The sequence below is a fragment of the Pimephales promelas genome, chromosome 9 (genome assembly GCF_988280905.1).
Source record: "Pimephales promelas chromosome 9, fPimPro1.hap1.1, whole genome shotgun sequence".
Lineage (NCBI taxonomy): Eukaryota > Metazoa > Chordata > Actinopteri > Cypriniformes > Leuciscidae > Pimephales > Pimephales promelas.
The window spans coordinates 24,790,886-24,805,980 of record NC_142777.1 but is presented as its reverse complement, the minus strand read 5'-3'; the positions used below and the strand labels follow the sequence as shown (position 1 = coordinate 24,805,980).

Here is a 15,095-nt window from a genome sequence, read left to right as displayed (position 1 = left end):
GGCTAGCCTATTTGCAAATACATGTATTTCCTAGGGAAATATTCTATTGGACATACCATTCCATTGAATAACGAGTTTTTACTGAAAATATTTAGGCTATTGTCACTGAAACTGATTGATATCAAAGATTTAACACAGTAAATTTTTGGTAGGCCTATATTAAATTATTACTATATATCCTTAGAAGCTGCCTCATCACAATTCATTCACAATGCATTTAAAAATCTGTCAAGTGTACATGATCAATGTATTCATGGACCTCTTACTGCAAATCACTTCAGTCAGTTTGATTGGCTGAAATAAACAGTGAAAAGAAGTTCAGTGTTATACAAATTCAACTCATAAATGGTTATTACTGTCTGAGCTATCTGGGCATTTGTGGGCAGGACAGGTCAGGACCATAGACTGGTCACTGGTCAGGACCCTCTCCTCTGTCCCCAGCAAGGTGCTTCTCATCACAGAGTCCAAGACCAAGGTCTTGGTTGCCTTTTTTGGAGACCTAGTCTTCCATGGAAATAAAATTTACAGCACAGTTGTGAATCCACACAGAATTGTCATTTTCGCAGAACTTTTCCTTTGAAAACAATGGATATCCAAATCTTTCTTGAGCTGCAGTAAGGACCCAAGTGCATGGGGGGTGCTGTTGGGGTGGCATACAGCAGGTCATAGCTTATCCTGCCACAAAACATTCTTAAAACTAACAGCCATGACAGAGACCTCTGACGACTACAGGCCATTTACAGCACAGCTGTCCAATGTTTACCTCACCATCCTTGCCCTCTTCTGCTTCAAACTTTTCGTAAGAATAACCCTTAATTTACTCACACACTTCTACATCATCAGAGGCAACCGCAAGGAGGCTGCGCGGATTTCAGCTGAGTTCTATGAGAATGGTCAAGGGCATGGTAAGTAGAGCACACGCTTACATCACTGCTGTGGATTTCATTTCCTATTGCCAGCGTTTTGCCCTTTAATGATGGCCTGCTTGCTAGGAGGATAGACATGGAGCATGGGGAATATTATTTTTGCGCAATGGTTTTCCTGCTGTGTAGATTTATTTATTCATAATATTGCATGTGATAATAAGGACCACAACAGGGAGTACCAGTTTACATGATGGTGTTTTAGATATACTTTTAAAAACTCCATTTCACGAGATATCATTTCTGCATTACAGAAAACACACACTTCAGATTCATATGTGTGTGCTTTGCATCACAGCAGGCTATGTACGATCACATGACCACAGATCCTAAACATGCAACATTAAGCACATTGAAGTTCACAAAGTATGCATGTAACCAAATCCCAGGAATGGCTGCCAGGCTGCTGTTTACAGTGCTGTATAAATAGAATTGAGGCCATGCACCCCATCCCCTTTGACACAAGAAAGCAGTTATCATGAGTTTATCAAGCATTTGTGCAGCCAGACACTTGTCTGCTAAGATTTGAATAGTGCAGTCAGGGCCATAGCAAGGGCTTTTGGTGTAAACAAGTTGTCTTTACAGAGGATCTCAGAAAACTGCTTCTCCAAGTTTAAGATCAGGGAAAGAGGAACAGAGATGGGGGATAGTCACAAGGGATTTCCGTAGTCTGGCATTTACTAAGCAACTTAAGTAGGGCAACTGAGATAAAAAAAAAAAAAAATAAAATAAAAAAAAACCCAGACAGCTACAGTGACTCTTTTAAAGCATTTTTTTGAAGAAAATGATATAAGGAGAAAACATTTTCCTGAAGGGACACAAGCTTCGTCAATGTGGAAGTCTTGCTAAGCTGGTTAACCAGCCAAGGTGGGTGCTTTGAGATGTTTTGTGTGTACGTGGAGTGACTTACAATATCCTTAGTGCAAAAGTGAGCTGTGTTCTTGAATTAATTGTTCTTGAATGTGAGACTAAAAGAAGGAAAATTGAAATAGTCAACAGACAGTTGGTCCATTTACCCGACGGATAGTATTATACTATAGTTGAGTGAGTGATGAAGGGAGGTGACGATGATGATGATGACGTGTGGAATGCATCAGCTGTTATACTGGATATTGACTCAGGTGTGTACACACTAACATATCAGCTTTTGTGATGATGCTATATACTGTATGTATGCATGCAGTGAAAATCTAGAAAAATCCCACTTATATCTGAAAATAAACAGAAATTCATGTTTTAAGAAACATAGTGACAATAGCCTATATTAACATTAAATATTAAAAGGATAGTTCACCCAAAATTCTGTCAAAAATGACTCAACCTCATGTCGTTCCAAATCCGTAAGACTTTCAATCATCTTTGGAAACCAAATGAAGACATTTTTAATGAAATCTGAGAGATTTCAATCCCTTCATTAACAGATACTGTATGCAACTACCACTTTGACGCTTAAAGAAGTTCATAAAGAGATCATAAAACTAATCCATATGAATTGAGCTGTTTAGTCCAAATTGTCTGAAGCAAGAGACACCGTTTCTTTAGGATAGGATGAACAGATTGACTTTTGGCTTTGATTCACATTTAAACATTCATCAACACACACGTCAGTTGTTGTAAACGGAAGCTCAAGGATGTTCGCTTAATGCAAGGCAAGGCAAGGCAAGGCAAGGCACAGAGAACCAAGAACCAATGAGGTTTGTTCTCATGCATCAAGCAGGATTTATATTATCTGATCAATATATTTATGTGAGAATAAAAGCCTAAATTCAATCTGTTGATCATATAAAGCAATTGTGTCTCTTGAGAAAATGTGAACTAAACCACTCAATTCATATGGATTAGTTTTGCAATCTCTGTATGTAGGCCTACTTTGTGAAATGTCAAAGTGTCAGTTGTGCTATCTATGGAGGACAGAAAGCTCTAAGATTTCATCAAAAAGATCTTAATTTGTGATGAACGAAAGTCATACTGGTTTGGAATGACATGAGAGTGAGTAAATGATGACATAATTGTCATTTTTGGGTGAACTAACCCTGAATATATATATATATATATATATATATATATATATATATATATTGTTTACAGTATACCATGTGGTGGTCACAGAAACACACACACACACACACAATTAATTTCTAAATTCCCTGGCAAATCACTGTTTTTATTCTTCTCCAGGGTCTTGGGCAGACCGGTCCCCTCTTCATGATGCTGCCAGCCAAGGACGTCTGCTGGCCCTCAAGACCCTCATTGCTCAGGTAGTTTCTCATTTAAATGACCTTTAGTTCAACTGTTAGATATATGTACTTGTATTAATGTGTGCAGTATTTATACCATGTAGTCACATGCACTCTACTGGATTAGTAATGAAATACACATTTGGTGTAGAGGTGAACGCTGCAATCCATAATGCACCTTGGTGAAAGGGCATTGCTGCCACCATCTGGAATAAAAGAATCCTGCACATTCAAATGCAATATTCATTTCTCTTAATCTGTCCTCAGGGCCACAGCGTGAATGTGCTGACAATAGACCACATTAGCCCTCTTCACGAGGCATGCATAGGGAGTCATGTTGCCTGTGCCAGAACCCTGATAGATGCCGGAGCCAACGTTAGTCTCTGCAGGGCTGCTTGGTAACACTTTCATTTCAGAGGTCTTGATTAGCAATGGCCTATAGGCTTCTTTTACTGGGTTTAGTAAATTTGCTAAATATATTGCCTATGTAATATATATATTCAGTTACGCTGAAATGCAATATATGTTTATTTATTTATTTTGTTTAAATTATAAATATATTTTATTGTATTAATTCAATAATGGATTCTCTAAAAATATCGTAGCTTTTATATATATATATATATATATATATATATATATATATATATATATATAATCATTAATTATATATATTATACAATTATTAAAAACAATTATATTATAGATATTATATTATACAATTTTATATATATATATTATCATTATATCATATTATGTGGTAATAACTTAAACCATAAAATGTGAAGTAAAAGGGTTTTTTCCCCCCAGAATTTCAGTGATTTCGTGAAACATGCTGTTCTTTATGTTCAGGTAAATGTGACAACTATAGATGGTGCGACTCCATTGTTTCATGCCTGCTCAGCTGGCAGTTTGGCATGTCTAGAGCTGCTCTTGCAGAGTGACGCCAGACCACATGCCCTGGCTATATTCCAGCCTTCACCCATCCATGAGGCAGTCAGCATGGGTGGGTATGAGATTGATAATCCACACAAATCAAAATTAGGGCTAATTTTGTATATTTGTATAGGACTATGGAACTCTAATTAGCTGAATAGACTTTTGAAGTTTTTAAGATGGCATGTTTTTATATGGTCTCTTTCAAAAGGTCACAGCAAGTGTGTGGAGGCGCTGGTTGCATGGGGTGTGGATGTGGATTATGAAATCCCTCACATGGGCACCCCTCTCTACAGTGCTTGTCGGTGTAAGGACTTCATATGTGCCCGCATGCTGCTTGATGGAGGTAAACATGTAAAAAATTCACCCTAGCTGTGCCTGTGCAGACAAGTGTGGACAAACAAACAGCAGTTTTATGACAACCTGACAATAAGTAATTCATTTTTCAACTGTAGTGGAGAGTCAGTATGTCAGTATATTTGTATGGACAATGCTAAAGTGGAGTTCAGTAAGCGAGTCAGATGTTGATTTGATTTAGACGGTGTGTCACCTCAGTGTCAGACTGGTTTATGTGAATAAAAACAGTTCATAAAAAAGAATCTGCTCTAAACAGTCATTTGTTGTGAATATTTTTATCTTATCACAGAATGTAAACTCACATTCACAACTCGAGTTCAATCAATAAATCAAATTTTATTTCAAACAAAGAAGGATCACCAATGGAATTTTTTAAAATCAAAATTATAAATAATGATGACAAAACTAGAGGTGTTTATGTTTAAAAATATTAAGATTTTCTGCATGTCTCGCTTCCTCTGAATAAAATGGCTGAATGTCTTCTCTAAATGTTTTAGTTCTACTTTGTATAACAACTAGAAGAGACAAAGCACACAATCTCAGGGGCCTTCCTGCTTTATAGACTGAAAGCATTTTTAAAAGTCATGGTGCAAGTCTATGTAGTGCCTTCAAGAAAATGAAAGAATTTGAAAATAATTTTGAAAACTAACAGGTAAGGGGTTAATATGATTTATTGTGCCATGCGTAGAGCTGAATATTCATTGCAGAAGGTTCAACTAATATAAACACTTATAGCCCTATATCGGTTCTATTCTATCTGTTTTAACCAATATACTGTCCTCTACTAGTTTACACATAAAGTTAGGCTTAATATTCGTAAAATAACCCATACTGAACTAATATAGTGCATTTTCACCATCACAGGTGCAAATGTGCAGAAAGGGGCACATATGGAGACTCCTCTTCATGCAGCAGCCCAAAAAGACTGTGTAAGCATAGTGAAGCTCCTGCTGGAATTTGGGGCAGATGTAAATGCACGCAACCTGGAGTATAAACGGCCCGTAGATGTTGCTCCTCCAGGGAGCCTTACAGAGGGCTTCCTATTGATTTATGAAGGTGAGTTAAATGTACAGCAGCATTATAGTCACTGATGTTTGGTTTTGACTTTTGCATGTTTTACTGCATCAGCCCTTACAAGCTTGTTCCTTTTGCAGCGACACCCCGTTCTCTACGCCAGCTGTGCCGTCAGCAAATCAGGGAAAGTTTGGGACGTTCCCGACTACATCTTCTACAATATTTACCCCTCCCTAATGCTATGAAGAACTTTCTACAATATAGATGATCTGATTATGTTTATTGGCAGCAGGCCATCTAGTCTTAAAGTATTGTTTGCCTTAGTTAATAATAGTTTTAAATAAAAGCTGTTTTACCTTTTTCCATTTAATAATAATCTTTTTTGGCCTGATTTGACAAGAAGATTGATGTCCTTAAATACTTAAATAATGGTACCTCATCTTGTTTATTTTACTTTAACTTTTTCCACTTTAAATTATCTAATTCCAATGAGTGTCCCGGCATTGCATGCCTTCTTACTGCATACTGATCATCTAGCTATTTATAGGTGTTGATACCAAATTTATTATGTAGATGCTGAATAAATATTATAAAATGTATAATGCAAGTAGTGGTCCCCTGGAGTTGTTGCACTTATTTTGAAAAAAAAAATAGCACTGATGACATCACTTGACTTCCTCCTTTCAATTTCCTGAATATCTATGAAGAAAGACCACTGTAATCCACCACTGTCTATCAGAAATGTTCTAATTTATCTCATGATTTCATATGAAGCTTCTATTTGAAATCACTGTTATGTCTACTTTATTATCAATGACAGCTAATTGACCACAATCAACCTATTGCGCTTTGGAGGAGGATAAAGTTCAGAACTACAATCACGAAGTGTTAAAGAAAACTACAAAACATGGCGGATGTGCGACCGACAAACCGAGGTTTGGATAAATGGGGTTGTACAGTAGCAAATTAAATTAAATGAAATGTAGACGATTTTATCTTTGAAAAGATGATTGACAAGCCACTTTCCGTGACAGGGTGCGTGTAACTAAGCGACAGCGAGCGCAATGATGTCATTATATCAGTGTTGAAGACGGAATTGTATGACGTATTGTAAGTCTATGCCCCAAAAATTGTCTACTCTTCTGCTACACTCTCAAAAGCATGTACTTTTTCTTCACGAAAAGAGTACATACTTTCAAGGCGTAGTATAAGTAGCAAATTGAGACGCAGCAGTCTATGAGTCTACCCTTCACAGCCTCGCTCATGTTCATTCCCGTTCAAATAAGTGAGTATACTTATTCTGCCAGCAGGTGGCAGCACATCAACAGTGCGTGTACTCGGCCTTGTTTCCATGCAACTGTAAACAATGAAACCGTACTAGGTGGGTTGTTCTCTTCGTCAAACAAACAAATCATTTCTGTCGTCGTTAACCTTACTTCGAAATGGCCTATTCACAGTCGCCTAAGAAGGCTGGTATACCACGAGAGGTTTTGAAATGGCTGCAAAGTCTTGATTTACCGTTTTTTCCAAAAAACGTGCGCAGGTGAGTTGAGTGTACGTTATGTTTGAGAAGATGATAGCGTCTCAGTCGCACAAGCTTGAACAATATTGGATCTCAGTGTATCTGCATACAATCTTAAATATGACATATCGCTTATTAGTTTAGATTTATAATCAAGTGTAGGCTAACCACTGATATAGAATGACAACGTCATTATATAGATCAGTGAGGCACGTCATAGATCAGTGAGGCTAACTCATGTCAGTTCCACTGATCTATATAAAAATATTTATGAAAATTCCCATTAAGGATGAAATGTGGTATAGACCATTTCACAAGATGTAAACAACACTGGTCCAGAAGCACTTCCTGTTTCAGTTTTTTAACACTACATAAAAGCTGGGATAAAATACAACCAACAGAACATTTAAAACTAAATCAAAAAGTTAAACAAACATCTTTAAGATATTTCTTTACATGTGAAATAAAGAAAACAGTTACAAACTGAAACAGGAAGTGTTTCTGGACCAGTGTTGTTTACATCTTGTGAAATGGTCTATACACGTGCCTTGCTCTCTTTTTTGACCAAAGAGACTTTTCCAACGGATACCTAGTGGCGGAAATATTTTCCTGGTATTTCCCAGAGGATTTTCATATGCACTCCTATGACAATGGAACTTCCTTGGCTACAAAACAATCAAACTGGTCCCAGATTGAGAAAGTGAGTTTGATACCCTGAAGAAATGATCACCAACTAGCATGAAAATAATTGTTCATTGAAATTGTATTCATCATCAATGTCTATTATGTGTTGGCCTTTTTTCCCTTAAAATATTCAAGTTTAAAAAGATCTAGCCTCTTTGGTTATTTAAAGTTTCTTGTGAAGCAAAACATCTGTCTGATCAAGGAGATCGTAGATGGCACAATCCACTGTAAACCTGGAGCCGCAGAGCTTCTTGTACAGGAGATTTACTGCATGCTTACCAACAGAAGGTGAGATTTCCTATTTACTTTCTCATCAGATTATGTAAACCAAATGCTAGCCAAACATTTTTGCCATTGTTGTTGAAAACTCACATTATGTTTTTCTCAATTCTGGTAAGCCAACTTCTCATGATATAATCCATTTCTGATGGATAAAAATACATACTTTAAGTGTGTAATTTAAATGTGCGAATTGGCTTGCAGTCGTGATTTCGTAATGAGTCACATATGCTTCAAAAGCTAATGACTAATTAATGTCACACCTTGTCTTAATTTGGCTTGTCTTATGCTTCCTGCAGGATCCAAACCATACAGAAGATGGAGGAAGGCTTCACAGACAAGGCTTACCAAGACCAGTTGCCCATGGTGGCTCGTTCCACAGCCTCAGTGGCCATAAAGAGCAACTTGAGACTCAGTGAGGTTTTAGCTGAACCAAACATCATCATCAACCAGTGCAAGGTCCTTGCAATCATACACAGGCACATAGAACACCGAAAAGAGGAGAGAACCCAAGACCCCAGTGAGTAACACTCGTTGACTAATTTCTGTTTTTAATATTTAAAACATAATTTCTCAATATGTGTGTCATGTGAAAGGGTGTGTTATTTGTATACACACAAAATTCAGTACATTGAATTTTCTTTGTACTTCTTCATAGAGCGATTCGATATTAAGCCCACTCTTGGAGAACAGGCTGTCAGATTGTCTCCACTGTTAGCCCACGAGAGCAAGCCAAACCTGCTGATGAACACCAGTCAAGCAGCTTGTTAAGTGCCTGGCCCTGCATTCCCAACAGAAGGATGAGATATACGTAAGCCAAAAGTCTTAATCAGGGTTCTTTAAATCCGGTCCTGATAGAATAGAATATTTATTTGTCATTGTAACAAGTACAACGAAATTAAGTACAGTCCTTGTCAGGTACCAACCATCTAAATAACCATCTGATGGGCCATTGCCCTACAGAGTTTAGCTCAAACTCTGAAAGCTCACCTACCTGTGGCTGTGTTCACAATCGTCCCCTATACCCTAATTCACTATTCCCTACATAACTCCACTTATATAGTCCACTTGAAGGAGTGAACGAAAAAGCGAATGAAAAACCAATAATCATTTGAAACTAGGCAAACTGGCAGCTCCAGTTGAAAGATGAAAAGATTTATCTTGAACTCTTCCATGGAAACTATCATGTATAAACCTTAATCAAGCAATTTAATAATCAAGTAAAAGTATATGATATCACACTGTAGTCACATTGGAAAATGGATGGATGGATGATTAAGCTGTGGGCGCCATCTTCAGGTCAGACACGGGAATTCATTCAGCACGACCTTTACAGTGCATTATGGGTATTCTCTAGCCGTTGAGTGTATGGCCCTGTCCCAAATGGCACACTTATGCACTTACGTTCTTGTGGACAATGTGCTTCGCGCATGTCTGTTAAGTCCTTGAGACTCTAGGGTGTCCCATTTGTAATTTTAGGTTTCAGAAGTGTTGCCTTCAGACCTCCTTTGCATCCGATATGTACCCTCGATTCGCACTTTGTCAGAGCCCACACTGAAGCGAGCTGCGCTACAGACTTCTTCCCTATTTAAGGGTAGGGAGATGATTTTGGACTCAGCCTTTGATTTTTCCCAGTGATCCTGAAGACCTCGATTAATTTGTTCAGGTGTATTTGATCAGGGTTGACCCTCCAGGGCAAGATTTGAGGAACCATTTCCTGCGTCCAAAATTGCTTATTATCTTGAGTAGGTACTGATTTTGAAGTTTTTACTCCACAATCCCTAAAAATGTAGGCTATGTCCTAAATAGTATGAATGTGTGGAGTATGAATGTAATCCGGACATACTACATGCACCATGTTGTCATTATCATGTGATCTCCTGGCGTCAGTTGCGTCACTTCACTGTCATTCATTAATACTCTGACAGTAAAGTGCCGATCGGTGCGCACTTCAGAATCTCACCGGAAGAAGTAACCAACCACGTATGAATGAAAATGCAGATTTGTCATTTTAATAGAACTTAGGGCTGGAGCAAAGCTACTAACTACTACAAATTAACTAAGATGATCTGAGTTCTACCCTTTAGAGAAAGTAGCTAGTTATGCTACAAACTACCGTATATGGGAAAATATTCCTGACCATTTTGCTTACCTGTTTGATTAACTGAAACGAAAGGACTCAAAAGAGTCATTCATTTGCACTAGTTATTATTTAAAACTGTCAGTTTCAAAATACAGGAATGATTGCTGAAATATTTGATGTTGTAGAGAGTGTTTGATGTTGTAGAGAGTGTAAGAAATAATGATGTGGATGTCGAAGATATCAAAAATGAAGTTTATCACAGCATAGCAGTGGCAAGGTATACAAAGCACTTTGGTTTCACTGGCATCAGAATGAATACAGAACATCCAAATCTTAAACCTTTTATCCTGTTACAGTTTACCACTCTTAATGTAAATGAAGTTGCTCTTGTTGTAACAGCTGTGTTCTGTTTGTTAATGACGTTGAGACACTGAGAAAGTTCTCTGTGTCCCACACCCATTCCTATTCTACAATTGACTACCATTTGCTCAGGATGTAATCAACCTAAATGGTGAAGAAACAATATAACTTCACTTTCTTCATCTCTATGATAATTAAAGGGTTAGTTCACCCAAAAATGAAAATTAAGTCATTAATTACTCACCCCCATGCTGTACCAACCCCGTAAGACCTTCGTTCGTCTTCGGAACACAAATGAAGATATTTTTGATTAAATTTGAGAGCTGTATAACTACCACATTGGCTCCTAAGGGACTGCCTCTTGACGGCCCAAAAAGTCAATGAAGAAAATGTTTAAATATCCCAAGTGACTACCGTGGCTCAACTATACGTTTATCAAGCGACGCGAATACTTTTTGTGCGAAAAAACAAACAAAAATAACGAGTTTATTCGACTATTTCTTATTCGCGTCGCTTGATAAACGTATAGTTGAGCCACGGTAGTCACTTGGGATATTTATTAAACATTTTCTTCATTGACTTTTTGGGCCGTCAAGAGGCAGTCCCTTAGGAGCCAATGTGGTAGTTATACAGCTCTCAAATTTAATCAAAAATATCTTCATTTGTGTTCCGAAGACGAACGAAGGTCTTACGGGGTTGGTACAGCATGGGGGTGAGTAATTAATGACTTAATTTTCATTTTTGGGTGAACTAACCCTTTAAGCCATTTTGGGGATGAGCTAGAAATATTTTGGAGTGGAATCTGGGTCACAATTTCTTACAAGAGTGTCAATGTTATCGCACTACTTAAATAAAATAGCTTCTCTGTTGAACATTTAGTCTCTAATGGTTTAAAACATTTCTGTGGAGAAATGTCATTAGACTAATCTACAAATAATTGATTACTGGTGGTAACAACACTACCGCCCAACAGTGTTGCTCTTGTTAACTAAAACTATCACAATTTGTTTTCATTAGCTGAAATAAAGTATCAATATTAGATGAAATAGATGAAAAAAAAATAATTACAAATGTTACTACTGAAATAAAATGTTTGTCAAATTGCTAAAATTACTAAAACATTAAAAATAAATTAAAGCAAGAAATATTTGTGACCCTGGAACACAAAAACCATCACATGGGTAAAATTTTTTTTTTTTAATTTATATTAAAATTTAGACATCATCTGAAAGCTGAATAAATAAACTTTGTTAGGACAGGACAATATTTTGGCAGAGATAAAACTATTTGAAAATCTGGAATCTGGGGATGCCAAAAAATCGAAACATTGAGAAAATTTCCTTTAAAGTTTACAACTTTAGTCATGTATGTTCGCGATTGTGCTTCATTCACTCACAAAAATAAATGTTCTATATTATAGTATTTGTGGTAGAAAAATTTACTAAATATCTTCATGGAACATGATATTTACCTAGTATCCTAATGATTTTTGGCATAAAGGAAAAAATTATCATTTTGACCCGTACAATGTATATTGTTGGCTAATTGCTACAAATATACCCGTGCTACTTGTGACTGGTTTTGTGATCCAGGGTCTCATATATATATATATATATATATATATATATATATATATTTATTTCTATTTATATTTCTATATATATATATATATATATATATAGACAAATAAATAGAAATAAATAATAAACATGATTAAAGCACACAACGAAAAGATAAAAGCTGATTAATAAATAGTAGTATAATAGTGCATAGATAATGAGATCAGTGTTTTGTTTTTTTTTGTTTTGTTTTTTGTATTTATCTGTATTGTAATAAGGGAATGTTTGTGTTTTTGTGCAGGTTTCAGAAAAAAATGCTTTGCGGATATTGGAGGCAAATAATGAGACTGTTTAAGGTAGATGTCCAATGAAGGTCTTCAAAGTACATTGAAAATGAGTCCCTACATATCTGAGCACAAGATTCATTCCCACAATAAAAGAAAGTCTAAGAAGCATACGCATCAGTATGCATGCTGCTTTTGTTGTCAATGCTAGAACAGAACACATAAAAGGTTCTAAAGGCTTGTACAGTTTGGCATTAAATTTGAATTGAATTTTCTACATTGGGATAGCTTCACCATACAGGTCAACAAATTCATATTCATAAATATTCAGTGCTTCAAACTTTTCATATTTTTCAGAAGAACTGATGTTCATTAATTTGTTATAGGAATAGTTCAACCAAAACTTTTTTTTTATTTTATTGATTCATAAATATATTTTTTTTCCTTCTATATATATTAGTATATCAGATTATCTGAAATTGGTAACCGCAGCTGCTCCAGAAAGGACCATACAAGTCTTTCATATTGTTGTGTAAAGCCAAATGAAAAGAAACTAGTGGAATTGAAATTATTCACTCAGTCTGCTTTCATCCATCTTATTCATGCTTTTGCTAATTCAGACCCAATATATCATGATATTTGAACCAACAAAGTTTATGAACAATTTTTTCCCTCTTCCCCCTTATGTGATGTTTCTATGTTTATTCTCCATGAGTAATAACAGTGAGCAACAAGAAACAATAATATAGCACATAAGTGGTATGAACTTTTTTTTCTTCCTTATTGTCCATTTATGCTTTTTGTCTTTGGTGATTTGAAGAGTTGGATATTCTCTTGCTCTATAAGAGCAGTCTGGCCATTTTCCTCGAAATCTTCTTTGGTGTTCCATATAAGAATGTATAGGTTTATAACATGATTTGAGCACGCTGTCTGGAGCTTGTGTCATAAAATGGCAATTAAACAAGCATGAGGTTTGATTGTCTCTTTGGAAAAGCGTAAAATCAGCATTTATTGATTAACCCCAGCAGCTCTCAGGCCTGTTGCTGCATCTCTGTTATCTCTGTATTGAGAGGGTTCAGTTTTCGTTTAAAGTCGCAGTATGTTCTCTTCCCCGCTTTACCCAAGGCCTCTGCAAATTAGACCTTCATTTAGCAAACCCACCGTGAGACAGACAGATTTTGGGCAAGTTGCCCGGGTGCCTGTTTACCCCCTCTGTTTCTCTCCCCCTTGTACACACACAAACACATAGTGTCACACAGTCTCTTTCACTCTCACTCAGTCGCTACTGCTGTCAAACAAAAAGAGTCTATCTGTCGTTTTACCATGCATCTTTTAGACTTAATTCATAGCATAAGGTTGCCATGGATATCTGAAGCGAGCATACTGCTTTTCATGAATGTGCCCAGAAATGAACTTTTTAAACCACCTCATCTCTCTCACGCTCGCTCTGTTTTTCTCACCCTCCTCCCTATGTTGTTTTATGTCTGGTATGGGCATTTAAAAACCAAATAATAGGCTTTGTGTGGAATAAAATGTCATGAGGTGTGAATGGTATGACCACTGAATGCAGTCATTTAATGTTATTGAAATCAGTCTCCGCTCTCCCTTGATGGCCAACAATAAGTAGGAAAAATAAGAAAAAGTTTATTAAATGATTTGTTTTAGTGACCTAACATTTCTGTTGTCATTTTCGCACTCTGATGTCATTCTAAACCAATGTTAAAATATATTTTATGTTCCACAGAAGAAATAAAGTCTGGGCTGGAACAACATGAGGGTGAATAAATGACGACAAAATGTTTAAATCTGGTTGAAATATTCCTTTAGGAAAATAAGTAACCAAATGGCATTTGCAGAAATGCATTACATCTATATGTTAATCCATCATGTCCATATGCCATCATGTGACGCAATAGAGTGGAGAACTACACCACTTTCGGATGATTTTAATGTCACCAACACTAAGCTTCTGAAAACTCTTTCAGTCTTTGTTAAACAAACAATTTTCCTTAAAGTTCAGGTTACAACAGTTTGCAGGAGCGCAATTATAAGCACAACGAGGCTGTGAAAGCGGACTTGTGTGTAGATGAGTTTACCTGTTCAGCTGAAGGCATTTAATGTTCCCGACAACCTCTAGTCCCATTTAGACAATGATAAAACAAGACATTTTGAAAATATTGAAAAAATATCTTGAGCTTGTTCACCACACACCTTTTTTCAAGCATTTAACTAAAAACCCATTCAAAACCCATTGACTTCAGGTCAATGAAACCGGAAGTGCTAAAATAAGAATTTATTTGTGGGTTTTGGCTAACAAATACATTGTCCAGCACCACTCTGGCTACTTATTGTTTTAAAAATGACCTCTGAGAACATCTGTATCAATTTTACAGTTAGTTAAACAGAGGCTGTAAGGTTACGAGTCTCCAGTTAAACTTAAAATAGATGTTTTAGAAAGAAGTCTCACCAAAGCATAGAAATATTCAAAAATTCTATTTATTCCTTATGTCAAAGATGAATTTTCAGCGCCAATCTTCAGTGTCACATGATCCTTCAGAAATCATTCTATTATGCTGATATTCTGCTCAAGAAACATTTCTTATTATTAATTATTCTTAATATTCTTATTATTAATTACTAACAGTTGCTTAATATATTTGTGGAAACATTGATTCATTTTTTTCAGTTCAAAAGAACAGCATTTATTTAGATTTTTTTTTTTTGTAACAATTTAAGTCTTTACTGTCACTTTTGATCAATTGAAGGCATCCTTGCCAAATAAAAGTATTATATCTTTAAATTGTATTTAAGTAAAAATAAAATCTGTATGACCCCAAACCTTTGAATGGTACTATAT

At 36.2% G+C, this 15,095-nt stretch overlaps 2 protein-coding genes across 4 annotated transcripts; both read left to right on the top strand.

The window, feature by feature from the left end:
• Positions 1-51: 51 nt before the first annotated feature.
• On the top strand, positions 52-5,827 carry asb5a (ankyrin repeat and SOCS box containing 5a). Its single transcript, XM_039664493.2, has 7 exons — positions 52-905; positions 3,102-3,181; positions 3,428-3,535; positions 4,013-4,166; positions 4,308-4,442; positions 5,318-5,509; positions 5,608-5,827. Exons 1-7 carry the CDS (start codon positions 707-709, stop codon positions 5,733-5,735), a joined length of 996 nt encoding a protein of 331 aa, XP_039520427.2. The 5' UTR covers positions 52-706; the 3' UTR covers positions 5,736-5,827.
• A 950-nt stretch (positions 5,828-6,777) lies between these two features.
• Positions 6,778-14,877, top strand: spata4 (spermatogenesis associated 4). Of its 3 annotated transcripts, none has more exons than XM_039664488.2 (6): positions 6,778-7,010; positions 7,560-7,689; positions 7,876-7,961; positions 8,252-8,472; positions 8,611-8,763; positions 12,256-14,877. In XM_039664488.2, exons 1-5 carry the CDS (start codon positions 6,910-6,912, stop codon positions 8,721-8,723), a joined length of 651 nt encoding a protein of 216 aa, XP_039520422.1. In that variant the 5' UTR covers positions 6,778-6,909; the 3' UTR covers positions 8,724-8,763; positions 12,256-14,877. The 3 variants fall into 3 exon arrangements, with proteins under 3 accessions (XP_039520422.1, XP_039520421.1, XP_039520420.1); XM_039664487.2 differs by having other exon boundaries at positions 7,855-7,961; XM_039664486.2 differs by having other exon boundaries at positions 6,781-7,010; positions 7,843-7,961; positions 12,256-14,876.
• The last annotated feature ends 218 nt before the right edge of the window (positions 14,878-15,095 follow it).